This window comes from Neovison vison, chromosome 4 (genome assembly GCF_020171115.1).
Source record: "Neovison vison isolate M4711 chromosome 4, ASM_NN_V1, whole genome shotgun sequence".
In the NCBI taxonomy this organism is placed as follows: domain Eukaryota; kingdom Metazoa; phylum Chordata; class Mammalia; order Carnivora; family Mustelidae; genus Neogale; species Neogale vison.
In genome coordinates, this window is record NC_058094.1 from 62,568,670 (window position 1) to 62,585,723 (window position 17,054).

The 17,054-nt window shown below is 37.3% G+C and overlaps 1 protein-coding gene and 1 pseudogene across 1 annotated transcript in view; one reads left to right on the top strand and one right to left on the bottom strand.

The window, feature by feature from the left end:
- XKR9 (XK related 9) overlaps nucleotides 1-17,054 on the bottom strand; it is a 45,328-nt gene that overhangs the window by 5,676 nt on the left and 22,598 nt on the right. The window contains exon 2 of the mRNA XM_044245468.1: nucleotides 3,698-3,918. Within this exon, the coding sequence (XP_044101403.1) occupies nucleotides 3,698-3,918 (221 nt within the window). The remainder of the gene's footprint in view (nucleotides 1-3,697; nucleotides 3,919-17,054) is intronic.
- Nucleotides 1,452-1,788, top strand: LOC122904525 (annotated as a pseudogene).

The window sequence follows — 17,054 nt, forward strand, 5'->3', positions numbered from 1 at the left end:
TTCTTCTGATTTAGCATTGAATCACTGTCTATACAGCTATGTCTTATCTGCTAAGTAAATTTCAATTCTTAAATTTTATCATTCTCATAAATTGTACTCTTGTTTTTCAAATACACAAATCATTTTTTATAGTTTCCTATTCCATATTTTTAAGTTCATCACTTGCCTCTTTTGACATATGATGCAAATACTTTGTAACTGTTAAATTCCAATATCTAAGGACTTAATAAGCTTTTTTTTCTGCTGTTATTACTCATGATGCTTTTGTGTGTGTGTGTGTGTGTGTGTGTGTGTGTGCTATAAATTACTGTAAACCATTCATTTTCCTTGAAAACTATCTGTGAAAATTATTTGAGGCCTGAGAGAAAATGAATTCCTCCAGGGAGGATTTATACTTATTTGTGCAAGATGGCTAGGGTCACTGTCAGTCTGGGACCACTCTAAATTATATTCATACCTTAGCTTTCATTAGTTTGTTTTCAGTTTTGTTTTGTTTGGGGGACTAAAAATGAGAATTTTGATTGCAAAATTGTTATACTGTTAAGTTTCCCTGTGCTGCTCAAAAGCAAGGCAATATTTCTTGCTGTGTCTTGAAAGTAGATAATGAGGTAGGTAACTTCACACCTTTGCCCTGAGGAGGGTGCCTTTTGGAGTACCAGTTTTACAGATTAGATCTTTTTATCAGATGTCCCTCCCTTATGAGGACTGAGCTTTGTCTTCAGTCCACACACTGGAAGCTATCAAAACTGAATCTGCTACTTACAGTTCTGGTAAAAAACAAAACAAAACAAAACAAAACACCTCCAGGTTTAAATGCCTTCAAAGTCTTACTTAATCCTGCTGTGTTCCCACTTTCATGTGTATGAAGACATCTGAAAATATCCAATTGTTTTACATATTTTCAGAGAGAGGATTAATTCAAATAATTTAGGCTTTCAGTGGTAGAGTTTATTTAAATAATCTGTTTTCCATCTTCTAAACATTTGTTGATACTCTAATTGCTATTCTATTCTACATTCTCTTTGTCCCTATGGGTTTATACCATCTTTACTCCTTTACTCTCCTTTTTAGTATAATTTCAGGAGAGTGCAAAGATAAAAGAATAAGTTCAGTCTTTTGAAGTACTTCTATATATAACCTGATTTTTTTCACATTTTACTCTTCTTGATTATCAAAACAATATATGAGTAGCAGAGAATTTTTTAATTTAGAAAAGTTTAAAGAAGATGAAATAAAACCTTTCCTAATCCTATTACCCAGAAGCAGCCACAGTTGACATTTTTGCATATTTTCTTCCAGATTCTTTATATAATAATTTCTCTGTATCCTTAAAAGTAGGATAGAAAATTTGGCAATGAAGAGCTTTGCATTGTGGGAACTCTTTCCTTTCTCTCTCCTGGCCATTTTGGCAACTGCTTTGGATGGGGCTGTCCTGCATCTAAGGCAAAAAGATGGCGGCTGCAAAGAAGATGAAAAAGTTGCTGGAATCAATCAACTCTACATTCCAACTCACTATGAAAAGTGGAGAGTACATGCTGGGGTACAAGTGGACTCTGAAAATGATCAGACATGGCAAAGCGAAACTGGTCATCCTCACCAACAACTGCCCAGCCTTGAGGAAATCTAAAATAGAATACTACTCCATGTTGTCCACAACTGTTGTCCAATACTACCGTGGCAATAATACTGAATTGTGCACAGCATGTGGAAATACTATAGGGTCTGACACTAGCTATCACTGACCTAGGTGATTCTGATATCATTAGAAGCATGCCAGAAAAGACATAGTAGTAGTAAATTATGCAAAATTTTTCTTTAATAAAACTGACCAAAGTTTTTTTTAAGGAAAAAAAAAAGTATAATAGAAAATTTCATAAACTTTTTGCCTCAACTTTATTTTAGAATTACTTTCCTATGATATTAAAAGTTATCTATAAATGCTATTTCTTTTTTTTTAAAGATTTTATTTATTTTTTGGACAGAGAGAGATTACAAGTAGACAGAGAGGCAGGCAGAGAGAGAGAGAGAGAGGGAAGCAGGCTCCATGCTGAGCAGAGAGCCCGATGTGGGACTTGATCCCAGGACCCTGAGATCATGACCTGAGCCGAAGGCAGCGGCTTAACCCACTGAGCCACCCAGGAGCCCTATAAATGCTATTTCTAATGGCTACATCATTTTTATACTAACAGTCTATAATTCGATTTCTCATTTTTTGCTATTTTTTTAAAATTTATTTTAGCGTAACAGTATTCATTGTTTTTGCACCACACATTTTTTGCTATTTTTAACTAGCACCTCAACTTCTTACTTCAAGAAGAAACTAAAGGACAAGGACAGAACCTTAACATAACTACAGCTGTTACTGGATCCCACTGCTGGTCTGGATGCTATATACTACTTGAAATCATCAGAAAATATAACATAATATAGGCTGTAGTTCTAAATATTGAACTTCTAGCTTAGGAACTGTATGATATAGGACTTTTAAGTCTAAACCCACAAATTCCTTGAATCACAAGGAAAAAACATCCCATAAGTAGGTTCTCTTTGATATATGACTAACAATCAAAGTAAAGGTAAAAATATTAGAAGGGACTAAAGTTTTATGGGAAATGAGAAATAGAAAGACTGAGGGAATGAACTGATCTCACAGGTGACTCTAGCATAGAAGGAACTCCAGGGAAAATGATAATCTGTTCCGCTGAGCTGAATCCAAGTGTATATAGAACCAGAGTCATTAATGAAAACTGGGGCTATTTAGCAAGTGGGTTTTTTTTTTAACATCTCAAATTAGATACGTAAAAAGGTTTAAAGAAAACATTAATTGTCCTTTAAAAAAATGAACATTTTACCCTAATGAGGAAATCTGCTATAGAAGAGCAATATATTGACTACTTACAAAATTTTCATTGTTTTGTGGCACTTGGACTTTCACCCAGTGATTCCAATTCTGGGAATTTACCCTATGGATATACTTCACACATGTAAAATGATTCCTGAATAAGATGACTCACTGCAGCATTTTTTTACAATAGCAAAATATTAGAAACAACCTAAATTAATATAAATATTGGGCTTATTAAATAAATCATCCATAATTTGTAATACTATGCAGATAATAAAAATGAATGAGGGAGTTCCTTCTGGACTGATACGGATAGATCTTGAAGACATACCATTAAGTGCAAAAAGCAAACACAACTTTTATGTTACCATTTCTGTAAAAGAAAAAAGAGGAAAAAAGAATATAGGCTTTTTAAAAATTTTTCTGAAAGAAGCATCAAAAAACTAACAATAATAATTTCCTTTCTTGGCAGACAAAAGAAGTAATGGGAAGAAGGGAGAAGGAGACAATATATCTTCATAAACTTTTTGATATTTCCACAGTATACTTTTTTCAAAAAAATGAATAATTCTTAAAGAAACTATAAGAAAACTTCTAAAACCTCTCAAAGAGTTATGTAGTTGAGGGGTGCCTGGGTAGCTCAGTCACTTAAGCATCTAACTCTTGATTTCAACTCAGGTCAGAATCTCAGGGTTTTAAGATCGAGCCCCACATTGGGCTTTGTGCTGAGCATGGAGCCTGCTTAAAGGTTCTCTTTCTCCCTCTCCCTTTCCACCCCCGCCCCACACAAAAATTTAAAAAAAAAAAATCCTGAGAGGATCCATTTAACATGGGGTGTTAGGAAAGACTTACACTGACTGAAATTTGCTTGACCATGTTCCAGAAAGATGTAGAGCTGCAAAACAAATTGTGGGCAGCCTTCCAGGTAGGTCTCAAATAGTCTGAGCATGCTCAAATCAGTCATTCTATCTATAACTTCTTTGTGTGGATCAATTTGTTCTTCTATAAAGTTATCAGTTTTGCTGATATTTTTGAAAGCCACGTGATAACCCTTTTTCAAGGCAAACCAATACCTGTAAACACAAATATTCACCTTCAGTAAAATATTCATTATAACATGTATGTTAATATATATAATAATTCTGGAAAAAGTAATGTATTTAAGTACAGAATATTCTGGGGCGCATGGATGGCTCAGTTGGTTAAGTGCCTGACTTCATTCAACTCCGGTCATGATCTTAGGGTCCTGGGATCAAACCCCACAGCAGGCTCCTCACTCAGAGGGGAATCTGCTTGTCCCTCTGCCCCTCCCCCCCACTCATGCACCCACATCGGGTGGTTTCTGTAATAAGAAAATAAAATTATTTTTAAAATAGTACAGAATTTTCCCACAAACTTTCTCCACTATAAATTTCTTTCAACTCTGAGTATCTCATGATGGCTTTATTGCAATTCAAACTCCATAAACTTTGGGGCACATGGGTTGCTCCATTGGTTCAGTGGCTGCCTTTGGCTCGGGTCATGATGCTGGGGTCCTGAGATCAAGCCCCACCTTAAGCACCCTGCTCAGCACAGTCTGCTTCTCCCTCTCCCTCTTCCTCTGATCCTCCTCCCTGCTCATGCATGTGCTTTCCCTCTCAAATGAATTAAAAAGAAAACTTAACCAAAAAAACCATAAACTTTAATTGCATATTTGATAGGCATTGTATGCTAACACTGTTGAGCATACATGATTTCAATTCATATTCATAGTAATTATGTGAGAAGAATAAGTATTATTCCAATTTCACAGATGAGAAAACTAAGAATGAGAATGGTAGAGTGATTAGCTAAAAGTAAAGATCAGACCAAGACTCCAAACCTGATCCTATGATTCCTAGTCTTAACCACTACTTTCTGAAAGACAAACAGCAATTTTCAATTCATGAATTTTTTTTTTAATGTACTTCACAGAGATCACAAGTAGGCAGAGAAGGAGGCAGAGAGTAGGGAGAAGCAGGCTCCCTGCCGAGCAGAGTCTGATGCGGGGCTCAAACCCAAGACCCTGGGATAATGACCTCAGCAGAAGGCAGAGGCTTTAACCCACTGAGCCACCCAGCTGTCCCCAATTCACGCAATTTATCTTAACTACAAGACAGATACATGCTCTTAAAAATGTCAAAAGTTGAAGATGAGACTGAACCTAGCAAACAATTACCCGATATCTGCAAAGTGCTAGGCTCTTTGACCATTACCATCCTAGAAAATATGTAATTTCTCAAAGGCTTTTAAAACACCCTTACTCAGGCTCTTTTTTTTTTAAAGAATTTTAAAATGAACATGACTTAAGATCATACAAGTAAAACTATTAATAAAACATATTGAGATATTTAAGAAATTTGGGTCTAGCAAAAAAGGTAAACAGGCTTCTAGCCCAAAGTTTACTGAAACTCTTTACTCCTCGGTTTCCTCATCTATAAAATAATGGCAGTCATATATATCTTGTTTCAGTTGGCCCCTTCTGTCACTGTTTCCCATTTCGTTAAATGGTACTAACATTTTGCTCAGACCAAAACATGGAAAAAATTTACAACTTTTTTTTTCTCATACCCTAAAAAACAATTCCTCAGTAGGTTCTCTTGGTTCTGATTCTACCTTCAAATATATTCAAATCTGAGATGTGTTGATGAGAGGAGCAAAATGGAGGAGGAGTAGGAGACCTAAATTTCATCTGGTCCCAGAAATTCAGCTAGATAATTATCAAACCATTCTGAATGCCTCGGAACACAACAGGAGATCAAAGAATAGCAGTAATTTTATGGACAGAAAAGCAAACACTTTCTGGAAGGTGGGATGTGTGGAGAAGTGAATCTGAGATGATATACAGGAAGCCAGACTGCTGAGGGGGGTGGAGGAGCCTCTGTCAGCTGGCTTCCAGCAAATGATAGAGCTGTGGGAGCACAAAACCAGAACTTTTAGAAGTCTGCTCTGCTGAGGGATGTTGCTCTAGTGGCTAAGTGGGGGGATTGGAATCCTTGCAAGGACAGTGTGGTGTCAGGACTTCTGGGTTACAGAAAGCCTGAGGGTGCCTGAGTGCAGAAGAGCTCCCAGATGACTGAGCAGGGAAGCTGGCTGCAAAGACTGAGCCAAGAAGTGGGTTCTCAGCTCGGCATTGCCATAAATCATGATCCACAGCACAGTCAGGCCACTGCTCTTCAGGCAGAGACCCAACAAGTGGCAGATCCAGTCAGACTCCCCTTTCTTTCCCAGGAGGAGTGGCATGGGAGGGCACCACAGGAATCTGCTGGGTTTGGAGACTCCAAATGGGGTCATGTGCCAGAGACAGAAATTCTCAGTCACAGGCCAGATAAGCACAGAGTATGCCAGAGACCAGGGAGACAAGATTGGCTGACTACTTTTCTCTGAGGGCTCTCTGAGGAGTGGGGCCCTGAGCTTTCAGCTCTTCTGGAGACAGAGACTGGGAGGCCACCATTTTCATTCTTGTCCCATAAGCTGTACAGAGAGCTCTCAGGGGGGAAAAAAACGACTAAGGCAAACCCAAGCAGATTACTTAGGCTGGCCCCTGGCAAGGGTGGTGTCATTCCCCCTGGGGCAAAGACATTTGAGAATCACTGCAACAGGCCCCTCCTCCAAAAGATCAGCAAGAACATCCAGCCAAGACCAAGTGTACTGATCAATGAGAACTGCAAAACTCCAGCACTAGAGGAATACAACACATAGATTTCATGGCTTTTTTCCCCATGATTCGTTAGTCTTTCAAAGTTAATTTTTTTTTAAGATTTTATTTGTTTATTTGACAGAGACCACAAGCAGGCAGAGAGGCAGGCAGAGAGAGAGAGGGGGAAGCAGGCTCCCGGCTGAGCAGAGAGCCCAATGCGGGACTCGATCCCAGGACCCTGAGACCATGACCCGAGCCGAAGGCAGTGGCTCAACCCACTGAGCCACCCAGGCACCCCCAAAGTTAATTTTTTTTATTTTATTTTATTCTTTTTTTTTTTAATTTTTTTTCTTTTCTTTTTCAACCAACATCTTATCAATTTCTTTTTTAAAATATTTTTAAATTATCATTTTTGCAGTCAAATTCTATTCTCTCATTGTATTTAACTTTGTGTGTGTGTATGTATTTACATATATATAACATATACATATACAAACATATATATGTTTTCCTTGAAAATTTTGGGATGCAGTTTCTTCTCACAGACCAAAGTAAACCCAAAAATCTAGTGTGTAGCTCTGTTCTATTCAAGAGCCTGATCATATTCTTTTTATTTTTTTTTCTTTCCTTTCTGGTCTCTTCTGATTTGGTTAGTGTATCATTATTTTTTCCTGGGGTTGTTGTTACTCTTTTAGCATTTTGTTCTCTCATTCACCTATTTTTTTCTGGACAAAATGACAAAATGGAAAAATTCACCTCAAAAAAAAAAAAGAGAACAAGAGGCAGTACCAACTGCCAGGGACCGAATCAATACAGACACTAGTAAGATGATGGAATTAGAGTTCGGAATGACAATTATAAAGATACTAGCTGGACTTGATAAAAGCATACATGACACTAGAGAATCCCTTTCTGCATAAATCTAACCAAGTCGAAACCAAAAAGGCTATTAATGAGGTCCAATAAAAAATGGAGGCTCTAATTGCTAGGATAAATGAAGTAGAAGAGAGAATCAGTAATATAAAAGACCAAATGATGGAGAATAAAGAAACTGAGAAAAAGAGAGACAAACAACTAGTGGACCACAAGGGGAGAATTCAAGAGTAAGTGATACCATAAGACAAAACAATATTAGAAATGGGATCCCAGAAGAAGAAAGAGAGAGGGGCATAAGGTATATTGGAACAAATTATGGTGGAGAACTTCCCTAATTTGGGGAAGGAAACAGGCATCAAAATCCAGGATGCACAGAGAACCCCCCCCCCCAAAAATCAATAAAAATAGGTCGACATCCCAACCTCTAACAGTAAAACTTACAAATTTCAGAGACAAAGAGAAAATCCTAAAAGCAGCTTGGGACAAGGGATCTGTAACCTACAATGGCAGAAACATTAGATTAGCAGCAGACCTGTCCAGAGAGACCTGGAAGGCCAGAAAGGACTGGCATGATATATTCACGGCACTAAATGAGAAAGATATGAAACCAAGAATACTACATCCAGCTAAGCTGTCATTAAAATAGAAGGAGAGATAAAAAGCTTCCAGGAAAAACAAAAATGAAAAGAATTTGCTATCACCAAACAGGCCTAGAAGAAATATTGAAGGGGGTCCTCTAAGCAAAGAGAGTCTAAAAGTAACACAGACCATTGTCTATGTCTAAAAGTAACATAGACAATATACAGTAACAGCCACCTTACAGGCAATATGATGGCACTAAATTCATATCTTTCCATAGTTACCCTGAATGTAAATGGGCTAAGTGCCCCAATCAAAAGACACAGGTTATCAAATTGAACTTAAAAAAATAACACCCATCAATATGTTGTCTACAAGGGATTTATTTTAGATCCAAAGACACCTCCAGATTTTAAGTGAAGGGATGGAAAACCATTTACTAAGGACATCAAAATAAAGCCAGGGTAGTAATCCTTTTATCAGACAAATTAGATTTTAAACCAAAGACTATAATAAGAGATTAGGAAGGACACTATATCAGACTTAAAGGGTCTATCCAACAAGATCTAACAATTTTTTTAATTTTTTTTTAAGATTTTATTTATTTATTTGACAGAGAGAGATCACAAGTAGGCAGAGAGGCAGGCAGAGGGGGACTGGGAAGCAGGCTCCCTGGCGAGCAGAGAGCCTGATGTGGGCTTCAATCCCAGGACGCTAAGACCATGACCCGAGCTGAAGGCAGAGGCCTAACCCACTGAGCCACCCAGGTGCCCTATTTTTTTTTAATTTCTTTTCAGTGTTCCAAAATTCATTGCTTATGCACCACACCCAGTGCTCCATGCAATACGTGTCCTCCATAATACCCACCACAAGGCTCACCAAACCTCCCATCCCCCACCCCTTCAAAACCCTCAGATTGTTTTTCAGAGTCCATAGTCTCTCGTGGTTCATCTCCCCCTCCAATTTCCCCCAACTCCCTTCCCCTCTCCATCTCCCCATGTCCTCCGTGTAATTCCTTGTGCTCCAAAAATAAGCAAAACCATATGATAATTGACTCTCTCTGCTTGACTTATTTCACTCAGCATAATCTCTTCCAGTCAAGATCTAACAATTTTAAATATTTATGCCCCTAACATGGGAGCAGCCAATAATATAACTCAATAATAACAAAATCAAAGAAATACATTGACAATAATACGGAAATAGTAGGGAATGTTAACACCTCCCCCCCTCACTGATAGACAGATTAGCTAAGCAAAAGATCAACAAGGAAATAAGGGCCTTAAATTACACACTGAAGCAGATGGACCTCACAGATATATTCAGAACATTCCACCCCAAAGTAAGAGAATACATGTTCTTCTCTAGTGCACATGGAATATTCTGCAGAACAGATCACACCTTGGGTCACAAATCAGGTCCCAACCAGTATCCAAAGACAGGAATCATTCCCTGCATATTTTCATACAATGCTTTGAAACTAGAACCCAATCACAAGAGGAAAGTTGGAAAGAACTCAAATGCATGGAGGCTAAAGAGAATCCTACTAAAGAATGAATGGGTCAACCAGGAAATTAAAGAATTTTAAAAATTCATGGAAAGAAATGAAAATGAAAACACAACTCTTCAAAATCATTGGGATGCAGCAAAGGCAGTCCTAAGAAGAAAGTACAGAGTAATGAAAGCCTTTCTAAAGAAACAAGAAAGGTCTCAAACACACAATGTAACCCTACAACTAAAGGAACTAGAGAAATAACAGCAAATACAGCCTAAATCCAGCAGGTGAAGAGAAATAGTAAAGATCAGAGCAGAAATCAATGAAATAGAAACCAAAAGAACAGTAGAACAGATCAACGAGGGAGCTCATTCTTGAAAGAATTAATAAGATTGATAAATCCCTGGCCAGACTTATCAAAAAGAAATGAGAGAGGACCCAAATTAATAAAATCATAAATGAAAGAGGAGAGATCACAACCAACACCGAAGAAATACAATTATAAGAACATACTATGAGCAACTATATGCCAACAAATTAAACAATCTGGAAGAAATGGATGCATCCCTAGAGATGTATAAACTACCAAAACTGAACCAGGAAGAAATTAAAAACCTGAATAGATCCATAATCAGCAAGGAAATTGAAGCAGTTATCAAAAACCCCCAACAAACTAGAGCGCAGGGCCAGATGGTTTCCCATAAAATTCTACCAAACATTTAAAGAAGAATTACCTATCTTCCTGAAATTGTTCCAAAAAATAGAAATGGAAGGAAAACTTCCAAACTCATTTTATGAGGCCAGCATTGCCTTGATCCCAAAACCAGATGAAGACCCCATCAAAAAGGAGAATTACAGACAAATATCCCTGGTGAACATGGATGCAAAAATTCTCACCAAAACACTAGCCAATGCATCCAACAGTACATTAAAAGAATTATTCACCATGAGGGGTGCATGGGTGGCTCAGTGGGTGAAGCCTCTGCCTTCGGCTCAGGTTATGATCTCAGGGTCCTGGAATCGAGCCCCACATTGGGCTCGCTGCTCAGTGAGGAGCCTGCTTCTCTGCCTATTTGTGATCTCTCTGTCAAATAAATAAAATCTTAAAAAAAAAAATTATTCACCATGACCAGGTGGGATTTATCCCTGCACTGCAAGGTTGGATCAACATCTATAAATCAAAGTGCTACAGTACATTAATAAAAGAAAGAACAAGAACCATATGATACTCTCAACAGATCCAGAAAAAGCATTTGACAAAGTACAGTATCTTCTCTTGATTAAAACTCTCCACAGTGTAAGGATAGAGGGTACATACCTCAATATCATAAAAGCTATCTATGAAAAACCCACAGTGAATATCATTCTTAATAGGGAAAAACTGAGAGCTTTCCCCCAAAGGTCAGGAACACAGCAGGGCTGTCCACTGTCACCACTGCTATTCAACATAGAACTAGAAGTCCTAGTCTCAGCAATCAGACAACAAAAAGAAATAAAAGGCATCTGAATCGGCAAAGAAGTCAAACTCTCACTCTTTGCAGATGATATGATACCTTATGTGGAAAACCCAAAAGACTCCACTCCATATCTGCTAGAACTCATACAGGAATTCAGTAATGTGTTAAGATATAAAATCAATGCACAGAAATCAGTTGCATTTCTACACACCACCAACAAGACAGAAGAAGAGAAACTAAGGAGTGGATCCCATTTACAACTGCATCCAAAACCATAAGATATCTAGGAATAAATCTAACCAAAGAGGCAAAGAACCTGTGCTCAGAAAACTGTAGAATACTCATGAAAAAAATTGAGGAGGACACAGAAATCGAAAAAACGTTCCAGGCTCATGGAGTAGAAAAAAAAAATATTGTGAATATGTCTACACTACCTAGAGTAATCTGCACATTTAGTGCAATACCTATCAAAATACCATCAATTTTTTCAAAGAAATGGAACAAATAATCCTAAAATTTGTAACAAGAAAAGACCCCAAATAGCCAGAGTAATGTTGAAGAAGAAAAGCAAAGCTGCCGGCATCACAATTCCAGACTTAAAGCTCTATTACAAAGCAGTAATCAACAAGGCAATATGGTTCTAGCACAAAAACAGACACATAGATCAATGGAACAGAATAGAGAGCTGTACCCCTGAAACAAATAATACGTTGTACGTTAATAAAAAATACACACACACACACACACGTTGTACAATACGTTGTACGTTAATAAAAAATACACACACACACACACATACACACATACATACATGTACATCCAAATATGAACACATTATATATCATCACCTCCACTGCCTCAATCCTAATTTAAGCAGCCAACAATCTCTGGTCTAGGTTACTTCAATAGCTTTATAACTGGTCTCTGATTTTACTCCTGCTCCTTATGCTTCCTATTCTGTACATAGCATCTAGACTGAACCTGTTAAACATAATTCAAACGTCACATTTGAATACCATAAAACTTAGAATAAAACCCAAAGTCCTTACCATATTTTTTTAAGATTTTATTTATTTATTTGACAGAGATCACAAGTAGGCAGAGAGGCAGGCAAAGAGGGGGGAAGCAGGCTCCCCGCCAAGCGGAGAGCCCGATGCGCGGCTTGATCCCAGGACCCCAGGATCATGCCCTGAGCCAAAGGCAGAGGCTTTAACCCACTGAGCCACCCAGGCTCCCCCTTACCATATTTTAAAAGGCCCTTCATAATCTGCCTCGCACACACCTTACCCCCACTACCTTTCCATCCTATTTTTCTCACACTTCCAATATACCCTTCTTGCTGTTTTTCCCCAACTTAAAGGCTTTTGTCTTTGCTACTCCCTCTGCCTGGAACTCTTCTGGGTCTGATGTGGTAGATGCCAATCCAGGAAGTTCTGCACATGCATGGTACCATCTCCCATGAACACCCATGGGACATCATGCCTGATCTCTACTACTACAGAGGTTCTGAAGAAACTGAAAGAAAAAGAACAGGCTGCTGCTAAAAAAGCTGTAACCAAGGAGGAATTTCAGGGTGAATGGACTGCTTCAGCTCCTGAGTTCACCATCACTCATCCTGAAGTAGCTGACTGGTCTAAAGGCATGCAGATGCCCTTGGTGCCAATTTAGCAGTTCCCTACTGAAGACTGAAATGCCCAGCCAGCCACTGAAGACTGGTCTGCAGCTCCCAAAGCTCAGGCCACTGAATGGGTAGGAACAACCACTGAGTGGTGTTAAGCTGCTCTTCCACAAACTCTTAAACAAAATGGAAATAAGGCTGACAGAAATTAAACAGTTTCTTTTAAAAATGAAAATTTAAGGGGCATCTGTCAGTTGAGCATCTAACTCTTGATTTAAGCCAGGTCATGATCTCAGAGTCTACATGGGGCTCCACGATCAGCACAGTGTCTACTTGTCCCTCTCCATCCTCACCGCCCCCCAACTGGTATATGCATGGTCTCTCTTGCTCTCTCTCAAATAAATGGGTAATCTTTAAAAAAAAATAGAAAATTTAAAACAGAAAATTTATAAATTTACTTCTTAACTTCATTCAGGTCTCTACTCAAATGCCACTTTCTCACAGAAGTCTTTCCAGATCACACCACCTAAAGTAGTACTACTCTCCATCATATTCTCTTTATCCTGTGTTTTTTTTTAATCTCCACTTGACATATTTATCTTTACCTCCTTACAAAAATGAAATCTACGTGAAAGCAGGGAATTTGTTTTGTTCATTGTTATATTCTAATCAACTAGAACAATAGCTGGTACATAGTAGGTTCTCAAAAAAATATTACTGAATGAATTAGTAAAGGAAAGCTCATACTTCTTCCATAAAGAGACAGTATATAGAAAAGAACTTTGAAAAGTTGGAAGTAAAACACAAATATAAGATACTCCTATTATAAACAAGATACACATATATAGATATACGAAGATTCATCATGTAGCAAACAAGTACATTTTTAGGGTAAGTGGGCAGGGGAATGGGGTAACTGGGTGATTAACTGGGTATTAAGGAGGGCACATAATAAAATGAGCACTGGATGTTGTATGCAACTGATGAATCACTAAATTCTACCCCTGGAACTAATAATACAGTATATGTTTAAAGATGTTATTTTTATTTATTGGACAGACAGAGATCACAAGTAGGCAGAGAGGCAGTTGGTGGGGGTTGGGGGTAGGCAGGCTCCCCACCAAGCAGAGAGCCCGATGTGGGGCTCGATCCCAGGACCCTGGGATCATGACCGGAGCCAAAGGCAGAGGCTTTAACCCACTGAGCCACCCAGGTGCTCCTATAGCATATGTTTAAATTGAATCTAAATAAATTGAATTTAAATAAATTTTTTAAGAAGTAGATTTTTATCACAGTTTTAAATAACATGGTCTATTATATTTATTGTGGGTTAGATGCCAAGGCAGAAAGTCTACAAAAATGATGAAGTTGTTATCTCCACTTCAATGACCTTACAGCCTAATAGGAAAGTCAAGCCTGTAAACTATCAGCGGCAACACAAGGCAGAAGAAATAACTAAATAGAAATATAAATACTGTGTTGTAAAAGTACAGAAGAGACAAATGATGAACACTCCCTAGGACTTATACCTGAGATTTACAGGGAAAGTTTTGTTTGAGTCTTTTCTGAGTATCAGGCAAAACAGGCAGCTCCCACATATATATTATACATATATATTATATAATACTATTACATAATACAATACGAGGTTTCTCTTCCTAAAGTAGATTATAAACCTTTCACAAATATTAACAGGTACATACCCACAGCACAGAGTGAGAGAAGTAACAAAGCACAGTGGCTAGGAGTACAAATTCTAATAAAGCCAGAATGCCTGAGTTCAAACCTCAGCTCCATCACTTCCTAGCTTAACCTCTCTGCTTCTGAGTGTCCTCATCTGAAAAATGGAAGCATTCATCATATCCACCTCAATGAATTGCAGTGAGGAAAGTTAATACATGTAAAATGCTTAGACCAGTAACTGGTACATGTTAAGTATCATACAGATGACTGTTAAAACAAAAAAACAGATAGAGCTGTTTATAGATGTTCACATCAACATTTCCAGTAACTTTAGGGAGTAATTTTTCCAATTCTGCAGCAATTAATGGAAAATCTATACAAAGTTCTGCTTATCTAAAGGATAACTTCATGGGAAAGGGGAGTATGAATATAATTGTTTAGTCAATAAGATATTGTTTCAGTTTTATGGAACAAATGATTAAGAAGCCAAAGGAAAAAAACAAAGGGAGCATTTTTATATTTTGTCACAACATATTCTTTTATTTGAGATTTTTAAAAAAGCACCAGCTTCTTCCACTATTAATGGATTACTTTATATCAGGCTAATCCTCCTACTGATGACAGTGATAAATTCTAAACAAAACATATAAGAAAACAAAGCACAGAAGAGGAACCAAAAGTTCCTCTTAAGAAAAGGGCATCATACTGTATAAGATACACATTTCCTTAAGAAAAGGGCATCATACTGTATAAGATACACATTTATCTGTCTTTTCCTCTGAAAATATCCCATAGCCCAAAGGGCACAAAGCAGATACAGCTCAAGCAGAAAATAAAAATATTACTGGCCCAAAGAATCAAAGGACTGGGTTTGAATCTTCCAGAATGTTTAGAAATTAAAAGCGGGGGAAACTCTCTGGAAAGAGGAAGCCACACAGTAGAGAACCCCCAAATCTGCCTATACTCTCCTCGGATACATGGTTGACCCCTTACTATGTCTGTGTGAGATGAGACTCCAAGAACTGATGAAAAATGGCCAGAAAGAACCAAGCAAAGATTTCAGCAGCTGTCTATCACAATGAAGAGTCTAGAGTTTGAGTTCCACCAAATTAGAGGGGTTTGGTAGATACTTCAGGCATTCCACTGAAACCCCAAAAGAGACATGCTTTAGGAGTAAAGACCATATTTCATGTTTCAGAGATTTTTCTTAAACTGAGGACAAAATCAAAATACACCTTCCCTAACAAAACCTAAACCAAGCCTCTGTAACACAACAAGGTAATTTGCCAATAATTTAACATCTGCTTTTTCTTCAATGGAAGATAACAGAAAACAGTCTCTACAAAGTCTCAATCACAATGTCCACTACACAATAAAAAATAATTTGACAAGCAAATAAACAGGGAAATGTGACTTATACAGAGGAAAATCAGTTAACAATTAGTTAATAGAAGCATACAACAGATGACGCAGATGTTGAAATTAGAAAACTAAAGCACAGAGGGAAAAAAAACTGGGGAAAAAAATTCACAGAATCTTGGTAACAAAGATGTACACAAGTCCCAAAAGAAAGGGATGATGGAGCAAAAAAAAAAAAAATTACTCGACAAAATACTAGCCAAAAATATTTTCTAAATTTGAGCAAAAACAACATATAGATCCAAAAGGTTCAAAGAACCCAAACAGTAAAAATATAAACAAAACCATACATAGGCCCATCATACTCAAATTGTTGAATATCGAGTATAAAAAGAAAATCTCAAAAACAGAGAAAAAAGATAAACTCCATCCTGGGAAACAAAAAGAATGTTAACTGACTTCTCATAAGAAACAACAAAAGCCAGAAGATAACTATATCAGTAGTCACACAGAATGTAAATGAATTGATTCAACACATTAACTGAACTAGATTGTCAAATTGGATAAGAAAATCAAGATAAACTTTTCGTGCTTTGCAAGATCTCTCTTTAAACTGTTTTTGATCAAATTTCAAACAGTTTGAAAGGGAATTACAAAAAAATAGTTGGTATAGTTATAGTAATATCTCAGACAAAAGAGACTTCAAATCAAGAAATATTACCAGGGTTAAGGAGGGTCATGTCATAACGATGTTAAGAATCGATTCTTCATGAAGACATCTGCATGTACCTAATAATGGAGCTTTAAGATAATTAAGCAAAATTTGTTCAAAATAAAAGGAGAGGGACGCCTGAGTGGCTCAGTTGGCTGGGCGACTGCCTTCAGCTCAGATCATGATCCTGGAAACCCCGGATCGAGTCCCAATCAGGCTTCCTGCTCAGCTGGAAGTCTGCTTCTCCCTCTTCTTGGTCTCTCTCTCTTATATAAATAAATAAACTCTTATATAAGTAAGTAAATAAATTAATAAATAAAATGGAGAAAAAGACAAATCTTAGTTAGTTGAGGTTCTTAACACTTATCTCTCAGTAACTGAAAGAAAAACAAGGCCAAAAAATATACAAGGCTATAGAAGATTTTAATAACACTATATTTTAATCATCCTAATTTACATGTATAGAACACTACATTGAACAATGGCAAATTATAAATTCTTTTCAAATGCACATGGAATATTCACCAAGTTAGACTATATGCTGGACAAATCTCAGTAAATTTAATCTCAATAAATTTACAAATCTCAATAAATTTAAGAAGGATGTAATCATAAAAAGTATGTTCTCTGACCAAAACAAAATTAAATGAGAGATCATCAACAATTAGATATCTATGAAAATCCCCAAATATTTAGAATTTGCAGTAAAAGGTCCAGACCCTAAAATTTCATCAATACTGCAACCTAAGAAATTTGAACATTACTAAAAGAC